Consider the following 11,469-nt stretch of genomic DNA (forward strand, 5'->3'; position numbering starts at 1 on the left):
CTGTTTTTAGGCCACCCCAGCTCAGCCAGTGACCTCCCTCAGTGTCAGCTCTGTGTTTTTGTTAAAAGTCACCTGCTTAGTTGATGTCAGCGTATGTGTATTTGGTGGGAAAATGTGCTTTGCGGGAGTCTGTGGCAGGTAGGCAAGGATGAGGACTGAAGAGCCCGGGGCCGGTCTTCCTGCTGCCCCTGGTTCCATCTGTGAGGCCAAAAGGCTTGGGGAAAAGGGCCTTTAAGAGGGCAGGGAGTTTGCAAACCCTGAAGTTTTGAAAAGCACTTAAGCGCCTACTTTTGACAGTAGGACAGCAGCTAACTTCTGCCCTCTCCCACCAAGCCTGACAGAACCTCACTGATAGCTAGGAGTCCCCCAATGAGGACAAAGATTTGGGAGCAGCGCAGCATGGCTCTGCTCCTGGACTTCAGTGCCTCTCCACTTCCTCCTCGCCTCCACAGGGAGGCAGACAGAACTCCAGGCTGCACCAATGCTTGGTCCCTCCTACCAGGCTTTGCTCTTCCTGTCACGGTGGTTTTCTTCCTCTGCATCTTGGCACCTTTCCTCTGTTCAGAGTTTTCTGTAAAAATTTCTTTTCTTCTTTGTTCTTTTCTTTCTTTCTTTTTTTTATAAATTAATTTGCTTTCAGTTCCATCTTGTGGATGCCTGTGTTTTTACCTTTGGCTGCTGAGCAGGGGGCAGAACCGGCGGGGGCGGGCCCACAGATGTCAGCCTCTTGCCAGAGGCCGAGGCAACCCAGCGCTGGCCTCATCTACTCTGAAAATAGCAATTTGAAGCACACCGCTGCCGCGTGGGCCTGAGTCTTTAGACAGTGGCTGCATTCCCTTCCTTATTAGGGAGAAGGCAGCTCCTGCTTCTGTTGCTATTGTCCCCCAACCCTGCAGAGTGACAGGACGGCTCCAGCACTACTAATATGTCCTGGCATTTGTATCTCCAGGAAACGTTCACAGGCTTTCCCACAAAAGGTGTCTGGTACTTGGGAAGGTGAGGGCCTGGTTCCAAGAAGCCTTAAGGTCAAGAAATTTAAGCTGACATGGAATAGAACAAAAGGGTACCTCACAGAAAAACAAAAAAACAAAACCATATAGCTGCCTCTGACCCTGCAGGCCCTTATAACTCTCATTTGCCATCTTTCATTAACGAGGCCATGGTTACTACAAGCACTAGTCCATTTTCCCTAACCCTGCCCACAGCGTCGAGCTTTGTCTCACACAGAATCATTTCCGTCTCACCTCTTCCTCCCTTCGCCTTCTCAGGAAAGAAAGAGCCAGAATAGGGCAGAGGGCAGCTTTTATTGGGTGAAGGCAAACATCAATCATCCCAAAGGGCCCAGATGGGCAGGTGCTGTGATCAGGGAGCCTATGGGCCACACTGGGCAAGGCACGGGCTTGGGGTATGGAGATGTCCTCAGCCATTCAGCACCATGCGGACAAGCTCTGTGGAGAGGAGAGGTGGAGTGAGCCCAGGAGAGGGCTGGGGAAGGGGACGCCATGGGCCAGGAGACTACAAGACCATGAAGGTGGTATGAGGGAACGTGCCCATAGCAACCAACCTTGGGGTTAGTCTGCAAAAGGGCCACTCGGAGTGACCAGTTCTCTCTGTCCCTGGCTCCCCTCCCACCAGCTGTCCCCCCCACCCCACTCAGTAGCAAGAACATAGCAAAGGCAGAAAAAGTCTCAGCTACCCTATAGCTACTGCCAGCCGCTGGCGGGAGGGGAGGACAGGTTTGGGTTAGGGTACCTCCAGGCTGTCCAGCAGAGGCATGGAGAAAGGGCTGTTCTGTTAAGCAGCAAGCAGCCCACCCACACCCCTCTGCCAACTCTCCATGCTCCAGGGCCAGAGAGTCCCCATAAGGCAAGCCTTCTCTACAAGCTGGTGAGAGTTCCAGACACCAGCACCAAGAACCCTGAAAGTCAAACCTCGGCGAGCATTCTAGGAGAGAAGTAAGGAGGCACCACACCCCCAAACTGCTTTCCTCCCAAGCCAGCCCCATGCAGGGTCATGCCAGGAGGGAGCCAGAGGCTAGTAGGGTATGGGCAGGGGTTAGAGCGCATAGGTCGGGAAGAAAGAGAAACACCAGGGAGGTAACTACAGAGGCTGGGAGGAGCCGTACCCGCCCCATGGGCCCGTCACCCCGACAGGATGTGCCTCACAAATGCTGCAGGAAGGAAGAGACATTAATGGTGAAGACAAGACACAGACACGGGGTGAAGGGATCAGGCAGTGGGGGAACACACTGTTTACCTCCCGTTCTTGACCCCCCCATCATACTCCATCACCCCCTTCCTTTACTGTTCTGTCCCCAACAGCTTCTTCCCAGGACGGACTGAGCCTTGCCCCTTGACACCTGGCTCCCTTTCGGAACCGAGGTGCTGTCCTTAACATGCCCCACGTGACCATCTCCTCAAAGGCCCCAGTTCAGTTTGCCCCTCACCTTCATAGTTAATACAACCATTGCTGTCCTCGTGGCCCGCCACCAGCATCTCTACTTCCTCTTCTGTCATCTTCTCGCCCAGAGTGACAAGGACATGGCGGATCTCGGCGCCCATCACTGTTCCATTCCCTTCCTTGTCAAACACGCGAAGGCCCTCGACATAATCCTCGTACGTTCCCTGGTCCTTGTTCTTGGCCACGGTCTGCAGCATGGGCAGGAAGTGCTCAAAGTCCAGCGCCTTCACGTTCATCTCTGCCGGGGGTGGGGGTTGGGGGTGGGGATGGAAGGTGGCAGTGTCAGGCATGAGGCCACACAAGTCCTCAGAACACGGCCGTAGGGAACGTGGCTGAGCTGATGACTGGCTGAAGCAGGAAGACCTGTGGGACTGGCTATTTGAGATAGAACTTGCTCGTGTTGGGGACCCATGAAGCTGAAGGGACGGTTTTAGCTGAACAACCATGAACCAACTGGCACACTTAAGTTCTTGAGATGCTCACCATCACTCTTGGGGTTCCCCAGGACCTTGAGAACCTCGGCGTTGGTGGGGTTCTGGCCCAGGGCCCTCATCACGTCCCCACATTGGCTGTACAGGATCTTGCCATCCCCTGTTCGGTCAAACAGCTGGAAAGCCTCCTTGAATTCTGAGGGTTAGGACGAACAATCAACCTAATCCTTGTTACAGTACCCTGCTGCCAACCCATCTCTAGCCGTGCTGCAGGAACCAGAAACCACCTCCTGTACACCCGAGACTGGTCATGGGGATCTAGTTCTACCAACTCAAACGTCCCACGTAAAGACACTGCCTTCTTCCCTTAGCTTGCGGTACTACTGGTCTCTGTTTACACACCCCCTGAGCAGCAGCAGGCTTGACTCTCCACCACTACTACACAAGTAGGCAGGAATCTGCCACCGCCCCGCTGGGTCCTGTCCTTATAAGGAAGTGGAGCAGTGGCCTCAGGCCCTAGGGTCACTCTACCCTCCCACTTCCCACCCTTCCCCTACAAAGATCTTCCAGGGGGTGACGCTAAGTCACATCCTTAGCAAACCCAACAGGCCCCATCTTCACGAATTACGAAGTCACTCTACAGTTCTCGCAACCCAAGCGTAAGGAGGGGACAGTTATCACAGCAGAGGCGAAAAGTGGCTGGCTGATTAGAAGCAGCACAGTAGAGCCGGGACACACAACAGGCAGTTTCACAAGCCCACACCACCTAAAACTCACCCAGTGCCCGGGGCTCAGATCTATAGTGGAAGGGGAAGAAGAAAGAATGAGAAAAGAAAATGGAGGGCCGAGAGCCAGGAGGAGAAGGAAACCCTGGGCGTGCTGGAGACATGACAGGCTGGGATTAGAAATAGAGGATGGAGTCCCCCTCGGTAAGGCTGACCTCAGTCGGGAGGTCAGAGACATGCCTACCTGCGGTCTGGTCCTCGGTGAAGTCACACTGCTCGGAGAAGAAGGGATTGGTCAGTACCTGAAGTCCAGCCCCGCAAGCGTCCATCCCGCCGGCACAAACTCCGGTCGGGAGTTGAGGACTCGCTTACCAAGGCAGAGCCCCAGACCTTCCAACCCCACGTCCAACCTTCGGAAACCTAGGTTTGCCCACGTCCACGGCTTTCTCTCCCCCGACCCGAGGCCCCCTCCTTGCCCCTAGTCCCCCTAATCTCCCGATTCCCGGGGCCCACCATCTTGGCTGCTCAGCTCTGCGAGACCTTTTCCCGGCAGTAATGGCTCCGACGCCGGGCACAACCCTAGCCTTAGGACGTCCCACAGCACATAACGTCACTCTCTGCAGTTTCGTCCAATAGGAAAGCCAGTCCGGGCTCATACAGATGACATCACTACATTGGTAACGGTGGGGGTTGGGTGCGCCCTACCTTGGCTCAGAAACGCAGCCCCGGGGGCTGGGGTGCGACTCTTGGAAGCTTCTGTTCTGAGCTGCACGAAGAGCAGGGAATTTGGGTTTTCGCCAGAAGAGAGGACTACCCGTTCCTGTCCTCCCTCTTCCTCAAAAGAAAACAGCTAGCAGACCAGACCAGGAACCATTTTTTATTTCAAAACTGTAAGTGCCGCCTAGTGGCAGGAACGCGCAGCTAGCCGCAGGGGAGGTGGGGCTGGTTTGCTACCCGGCGGGACCCAGCTTGGGAAACCGAGAGGACGCGCTGACAGCGCTTCTGTCTGGTGGATCGCGGAGCCTTGCCTCTCAGGACGACACAAGGGGCTGAGCACCACCTGTGGAGCTCAGAGGCTTAGGATGTGCTTCAGGAAGGCTGCGCAAGAGGAGGCGAGAGGACTTCAGAAGCTGGCCGTCGGGTAACTGAGGTTGCACCCACCCACCCACCCCTCTTCGCTCCTGCCCCCTCACCCTCATAGTTGATGCAGCCGTTGATGTCCTCGTGGCCTGCCAGGACAGTCTCTACCTCTTCTTCGGTCATCTTCTCTCCTGAACCCAAACACAGAGAGAGCTCCTGCCTTCCCTGCCCCGCCCGCTCGCCCAAGCCACTGTCAAAGTGGTTCGTTCTCTCTCACCCTGCCCTCTTCTTCCCACGTGGCCCGCAGGCGGCAACAATGCCTTGGAACTGGGGTGGCTTGCAGAGAGGTGCGCGAGGCTCCCACCTGGTTCCTTTCCTGCCTATGACTGCACGGCCATAGCCTCCTTCCAGTCCGCCCCCTTCTCCATCCCACAGTTCTGGTCCCTGCCTCACCGAGAGTGGTAAGCACGTGTCTGAGCTCCGCTCCCATGACTTTGCCGTTTCCCTCTTTGTCAAACACACGAAGCCCCTCTAGGTAGTCCTCATATGTGCCTTGGTCCCTGTTCTTGGCCACCGCCTGTAGCATGGGCAGGAAGGTCTCAAAGTCTACACGTCGGGACTTCAGCTCTAGAGATGGGAAAGGAGGTGAGAGAGGGGCCGCTGAGGTCGCATCCATCCCTAGTGTGGTCGCTTTCATCCCTTTGAGCATTCAGCGTGCTCTTCTGCTCTCTATTTGACAGTTTTTGAAGTCCTGAGATCCAGCCCAGCGTCCTCTCTCACCTTACCAATATTCTATCATTGAAAACGGATACTGGGGGCTGGAGAGATGTCTCAGTGGTTAAGAGCACTGCCTGCTCTTCCAGAGGACCCGGGTTCAATTCCCAGCACCCACATGGCAGCTCACGTCTGTCTGTAACTCTAAGATCTGACACCCTCACACCAATGCACATAAATTAAAATTTAAATAAAATATTTTAAAAACAGAAAAGAAAAAGTGATACTGGCCTAGTGTGGTGGCGCACGCCTTTAATCCCAGCACTCGAGAGGCAGAAGCAGGTGGATCGCTGTGAGTTCAAGGCCAGCCTGTTCTACAAAGCGAGTCCAGGACAGTCAAGGCTACACAGAGAAACCCTGTGTCAAAAGAAAGAAAGAAAGAAAACTGATACTGTTGCTGGGCCTGGGGTGGTGCGGTTTTGTTTCTTTTTGGGTTTTTGTTTGTTTGTTTTGTTTTGTTTTTTGGTTTCTCTGTGTAGCCTTGGCTGTCCTGGACTTGCTTTGTAGACCAGGCTGGCCTTGAACTCACAGCGATCACCTGCCTCTGCCTCCCGAGTGCTGGGATTAAAGGAGTATGCCACCACGCCCAGCATGGTGGTGCTGTTTTGTAACCACAGCTACCACAAAAATTCAAGGCCAGGCAGAGCAACTTCGACATTGTATGGGGGGGGGGGGGGAGCAGGAGAGGAGGGCTGGGCATAGAGTGCAGTGGAAGGACACACTCAAAACAGAGGAAACTGGTAACCCATGTGTGGTGCCTCACACCTCAGTCCCAGTACTCAGGGGCAGAGGAAGGGAGATCTATGAGTTTGAGACCAGCTTGGTCTCTCTAGTGAGTTCCAGGCCAGCCAGGACTATGTAGAGAGACCCTATCTAAAAGATGATGAAGACAACCCTATCTAAAAATAATACCAATCAACTAATTAAAAAAGAGAAAGGAAGCTGGGGGCTACGGCTGGTGGGATAGCATTGTGGCCTCCAGGCCAACCTGAGTAACCTGGTGAGAACCTGTTTTAAAAGGTACAAAGAGTTGCTCTGTTATAAAGTGTTTGCCTATGTTGCCCTAGGCCCTGGATTCGGCCGTAGCACCACATAAACTGGAGTAATCCCACCACTGCAGTGGGCAGTAGACAGGAGGCTGAGGAAAGAGGATCAGCATCCAATGTCAACCCGTGGCTGGCATACTGAAACCCTGTCTCAAAAACAACAACAACAAAAAAAAAAAAAAAACAAAGAGAAAGCTGTATTCAACCTCCCAACACCAAGAAAAAGAAAACAGAAAAGCCACACATCCCAGGGTAATCTCTCACCTTCGCTCTTGGGGTTCCCCAGGACCTTGAGCACTTCGGCGTTGGTGGGGTTCTGGCCCAGGGCCCTCATCAGGTCCCCACACTGGCTGTACAGGATCTTGCCGTCACCCACTCTGTCAAACAGCTCAAAGGCCTCTCTGAATTCTGAGGTGTAAAGAGGAGGCCACGTGATGAAGGACCCCCATCGCCTTCAGAAGGACGGGAGGTGGAGTTCGGGAATTAATCTGCTAGAGCTGGGCAGAAAAGGGAGGGAAACGGACGCGCGTGCGTGGGAGGCATCAAGGTCAAGGCTGTAGCTGGGACAGAGAATCTGACCAAGATATTGGACAATAGGGCTTAGGAAATGGGCTTCTCACCCTCCAGCTGGTCCTTGTTAAACTCGATCTGTAGAAGGGAAAAAAGCAGGTGAGCAGACACGGCAGAGTTCTCTAGCTACCAACCAACTGGCAGCCTCTTCTGGGGAGGGGCCCAAAGGCATGAGGCTGGGAGCCCAGCCTCCCCTTCCCAGCGCTGGGCCTTGGGAGAATCCCAGGAGGAATTACAGGGGGAGGGTTTCCTGGGAACAGGGCTAATCCCAAGCCACCTGTTCCCTTCCCTCCACTACCCCAGTCCTGCATCCCTCACATAACTGGGGGCTGAACAAAGGCTAAATTTACCCCTGCCCCCAGCTGTGATTGTCTAACAAGTCTCCCCTCCTGGGGTTCAGGGATGTGGCCTTTTGAGTTGAACATGGAACCGGGGACAGACAGCAGCTCTCTCCCTTCACCTTGAAATGGACTCTGCCTAGGAACCCTAACTACCTTCCATTGTTCACTCATTCCCTACCTTTTCCGGGTATTCCCAGACCCCCCAAGCCTGCATCGCATCCTTGAGTGACCCCTTCCAACCTCGCACGTCCCCAGGACTCACCACCACTTTGGAGAGATCCACAGGGGGCTCCTGGGATTTTGCAGGGGCCTGGGGGGCAGCTGGCTCAGCCTTGGTCTTGGCTGGAGGGGTTCCTGTGGTGGACTTGGCAGCAGGCTTAGAGATGGAGGGCCCGGCTGGTTTCTTCACAGGAACATCCTTCTTGGGAGGCATGATGTCAGGTGGGCCAGAGGACAGTGTGCCGGTGGGGGCACCCATCTCTGTTTAAATAGGCAGGGAGTCTGGGATGTCAAGGGGCGGGGGCAAGGGCAGGGGCAGGGAGCCAGTTGGCTGTGACAAGAGTGAGGGAGAGTTCTGCCTATCTGCCCTCACTCCCCTGGCCGCCTGTGATCCAGAACTCCTGCCTCAAAGTTTTCTTCCCTCTGTCACTCCTCCCCTAAAGATGGATAGGACTGTTTCCTTTAAGGGTGGGGGACACAAGGGGCTTCTCAGAATAGGGGCTGTTAACCTTCAGGGTGACGATAGGACGTTTGAGATAGAAGGTAAGGGAAGAGGGAAGAAGCTAAAATAAACAAAAACCTGCATTAGCTATAGACTGTAGAAGGTACAAGCTATAGAAAGGCACGGGGGTATGGCCGGGGGCTGGCCAGGATAGGAGCCTAGTGTGTCGAGTGGGAAATTTTAAAACCAGTTCTGGAAACTGTAAAAGGGAGGGCCGGAGGTCTCTATTGCCTTCTGCCCACTCCTCTATACATAGAACATGCAGTCCTTGAGCCACTACCGACCCCCAACCTGGAACTATACACAGCAACCGGAGCATACACAGCTTTGCCTGCTGCCCCCTACACGTGGGGCTGATTAGGGGCTCGGGTGTAGACAAAGGTTTAGCTTTAACAGCTGCCACACATAGGTCCAAAGAAGGAATGTTTTTCAACAAGCAGTGTTACTCAAGTCAGACAAAAGGCTAGGATGTCTAATGAGCTTGGGGACACACACACACACACACACACACACACACACACACACACACACACACACACACACACACGGCTCTGGAAGACAATGAGCCTTCCAATCATCCAAAAGGTTACAGGATCTCCTTCAGGGTTCATAGGTCCGCACATCCCACACCCCAACCGAGAGGACAATGAAAAATCCTCATTTGACTTTGAGTGACAAATCTTGCTGGTAGCGCTGGCAAAGGGAAGGGGTGATGTTTGGGAGCTAGAAGGAGGTTCCGCTCTTGGAGAAAGAAGACTTAGGTGGCATTCCGAGAGACTGGTCATTCCACTTAGGCCCTGGGGTTCGCGGATGATGATGCAGTGTCCCATTTGTAAAAACGCATCAGAACCTTTTTATTACAAAATTTCCCCTTTTTGGGGGGGCGGATAAGGAGTCCTTCCGCAAACAATACACTTGTTTCTGTCATCCCCTAAGCCCTAGAGAGGAAAAAAGCCCTCCCAGCCCTGCAAAACTCACCTTGCCGGGTCAGAGAAAGAGGGGGCCTGGGGGCCTCAGGGCAGCTCCGGACCCTAAAGAGTTAACTGCGGAGTATTCTGGGAGTCGTAGTCCGCGCTCGCCCTCTGGCTCACGAAAAACCTTTCTCCGACGGTGACTTCCGGTCCGTGGTGGCCGTGAGTGAGTCAGGCTCTGAAGTGTGGGGCGGTTCCGGAATGGAAAGGGCTTGAGCTGTCCCCACTCGTGACCATGCGGCTGCCGACCCACGGACTCCCGCAGGGCAGGGGACGTGGTCTGGGGTAGGGCCTGGTACTTGGGGGCGGGGCTGCCTCTGGCAGCGAAGGTCCGAGCTCGCAGAATTGTGTGGCTTGAAGCAGTAACCTGCAAAGTTTTTAATTTTTTTTTTCACATTTGATCTCAGCTGACAGACCTAGAAGCGGGCGACTGAAGTAAATGGTACGATTTACAGTTCCTCCTAGTCGTATGCCCCAGGTCCCCGCTCTGCTGAGGGCGCCTGTGCACGCACCGCGGTCCCCGCCCCCTCCCCACCTCGAAATGCAGCCCTGCCCTTTCAGGCACCGTGGCCCAGCCAGAGCTTTCGCCCTCGCTGCCTGGCCTTTACCAAAGGGTCCCGGACCAAAGGAATAAATAGCTCTGGCCAAGTGCCTCGTACTAGAGCTTGTGCAAGCAAGCGGATCAGAAATAGCCCAGGGTAGAAAACTTCCGACGGCACCATAGGAAGAATGGAGCCCAAGCTAACTTTGTGGCCAGAAACGCCCCCCCCCCCCAAGACTAAAAAGGTCTGTCCAGGTGCTGGGGATGTAGCTCAGTTGTACAATGCTTGCCTGCCAAGGAGGTGGGAAGAATCCGATGTCGTTGGCCACGTAGGCAGTTCATTAAGGCTAGCCCGGCTACGTGAGACCCAGTCTCAAAGCAGAAAGAAAAGGAATAACATGAATAGGAAACGTCCTGGAGGCTCTGCTCCTGACACTGATAAAGGGAGTGACAGGCCTCTCTGTGGAGGAGATAGAAGAGTCTGGGCTCAGACCTGCCTGTGCTCTCATTTGGTCCTCCAGTAAAATAACTGTCATTATTAGACATATGAACTGTTGTTGTTTTTCGAGACAGGGTTTCTCTGTGTAGACCAGGTTGGTCTTGAACTCACGAGATCAGCCTGCCTCTGCCTCCCCGACTGCTGGGATTACAGGCGTGTGCCACTAGGCCCAGCTCATATTAACATTTTTTTTTTTTTCTGAGACAGGGTTTCTCTGTGTAGCCCTGGCTGTCCTGGACTCACTTTGTAGACCAGGTTGGCCTCAAACTCGCAGAGATCCACCTGCCTCTGCTTCCCCAAGTGCTGGGATTAAAGGTGTGCACCACATACCCAGCTTATATAAACATTTAAAAATTTAAATTTATTATAATTTATTCAGATTACATTCCAGTTGTACTCCCCTCACTTGTATCTTCCCATTCCCACCATATTAACAGTTTTTAAGGCTTGATTTTTGTTTGTTTGTTTGTTTATTGAGTCAGGGTCTCTCTACAAAGCCCTGATTGTCCTGGAACTCACTATTGAGATCAGGCTGGCCTGGAACTCACAGAGATCCACCTGCCTCTGCCCCCAAATGTGGGGATTAAAAGCTAGCACCACCATCCCCAGCCCAAGGTTTTATTTTTCTGTGAATGTTTGCCTGCATGTTTGTGTACGTACCATGTGCATGCCTGATGCTTGGGGTGGTGACAGATTGCACTGGATCCCTTGGAACTGGAGTTATAGAAGGTTGTACATGGCCATGTGGGTTTTGGGAACTGAACCCTAGTCCTGTTGACCGCTGAGCCTCCTCCCCCATGTTAGACAGGTTAACATTTGTAAAGCAGAACAGAGGGTAAGTGCCGCAAACATGTCCAGGACAGTTAGCTTCCTGGTGTGTGTGTGTGTGTGTGTGTGTGTGTGTGTGTGTGTGTGCGCGCGCTCACACGCACGTGTGTCTGTCTGTGATTCTTTGGTTTGGTTTGCTTTAGTTGGTTGGTTGGTTGGTTTTGGCTTTTTCAAGGCAGGGTCTCTCTGTAGTCCTGGCTGTCCTGGACTTGCTTTGTAGACCAGGCTGGCCTCAAACTCACAGCGTTCCACCTGCCTCTGCCTCCCGAGTGCTGGGATTAAAGGTGTGCACCACCACCGCCCAGCCAGTGTGACTTTTTGTTGTTTTGCTTTTCATTTCATTTTATGTGGACTGCTTGTATGTCAGTGTGTGGGTGCTGGATCCCCTGGAACTGGAGTTACAGATGGCTCTGAGCAGCCATCTGGGTGCTGGGAATTGAACCCAGGTCCTCCGAAAGAGCAGCCAGTGCTCTTAACCATCT

General features: G+C 53.6%; 2 protein-coding genes and 1 long non-coding RNA gene across 4 annotated transcripts; 1 reads left to right on the forward strand and 2 right to left on the reverse strand.

Moving 5' to 3' along the window:
• Positions 1-1,285: 1,285 nt before the first annotated feature.
• On the reverse strand, positions 1,286-4,268 carry Myl6 (myosin light chain 6). Of its 2 annotated transcripts, XM_051170684.1 has the most exons (6): positions 4,130-4,268; positions 3,861-3,888; positions 2,944-3,087; positions 2,447-2,698; positions 2,126-2,170; positions 1,286-1,448 (listed from the first exon to the last, which is right to left on the reverse strand). In XM_051170684.1, exons 1-5 carry the CDS (start codon positions 4,130-4,132, stop codon positions 2,142-2,144), a joined length of 456 nt encoding a protein of 151 aa, XP_051026641.1. In that variant the 5' UTR covers positions 4,133-4,268; the 3' UTR covers positions 1,286-1,448; positions 2,126-2,141. The 2 variants fall into 2 exon arrangements, with proteins under 2 accessions (XP_051026641.1, XP_051026642.1); XM_051170685.1 differs by lacking the exon at positions 2,126-2,170.
• A 211-nt stretch (positions 4,269-4,479) lies between these two features.
• Myl6b (myosin light chain 6B) lies at positions 4,480-9,349 on the reverse strand. Its single transcript, XM_051170680.1, has 7 exons — positions 9,127-9,349; positions 7,690-7,907; positions 7,137-7,164; positions 6,781-6,924; positions 5,150-5,323; positions 4,810-4,887; positions 4,480-4,714 (listed from the first exon to the last, which is right to left on the reverse strand). Exons 2-7 carry the CDS (start codon positions 7,903-7,905, stop codon positions 4,686-4,688), a joined length of 669 nt encoding a protein of 222 aa, XP_051026637.1. The 5' UTR covers positions 7,906-7,907; positions 9,127-9,349; the 3' UTR covers positions 4,480-4,685.
• LOC127210909 (uncharacterized) lies at positions 4,611-5,730 on the forward strand. The gene is made up of 3 exons (XR_007833341.1): positions 4,611-4,757; positions 5,132-5,341; positions 5,437-5,730. It is a non-coding gene; the product is annotated as an uncharacterized LOC127210909 (long non-coding RNA).
• Positions 9,350-11,469: the final 2,120 nt, after the last annotated feature.

Source organism: Acomys russatus, chromosome 28, assembly GCF_903995435.1.
Source record: "Acomys russatus chromosome 28, mAcoRus1.1, whole genome shotgun sequence".
Lineage (NCBI taxonomy): Eukaryota > Metazoa > Chordata > Mammalia > Rodentia > Muridae > Acomys > Acomys russatus.

Bases quoted from the DNA above. Each gene is read 5' to 3' on its own strand.
- Myl6 (XM_051170685.1), bottom strand. The intron at 2,699-2,943 runs GTGAGCATCTCA...CACCCCCGGCAG, and splicing joins GGGGAACCCCAAGAGTGATG to AGATGAACGTGAAGGCGCTG. The intron at 1,449-2,446 runs GTGAGGGGCAAA...TCCTCTCCACAG, and splicing joins TGGTTGTATTAACTATGAAG to AGCTTGTCCGCATGGTGCTG.
- Myl6b (XM_051170680.1), bottom strand. From the start codon at position 7,905: ATGGGTGCCCCCACCGGCACACTGTCCTCTGGCCCACCTGACATCATG. The intron at 6,925-7,136 runs GTGAGAAGCCCA...TTTACACCTCAG, and splicing joins TAACAAGGACCAGCTGGAGG to AATTCAGAGAGGCCTTTGAG. The intron at 4,715-4,809 runs GTGAGGGGGCAG...CCTCTTGCGCAG, and splicing joins CGGCTGCATCAACTATGAGG to CCTTCCTGAAGCACATCCTA.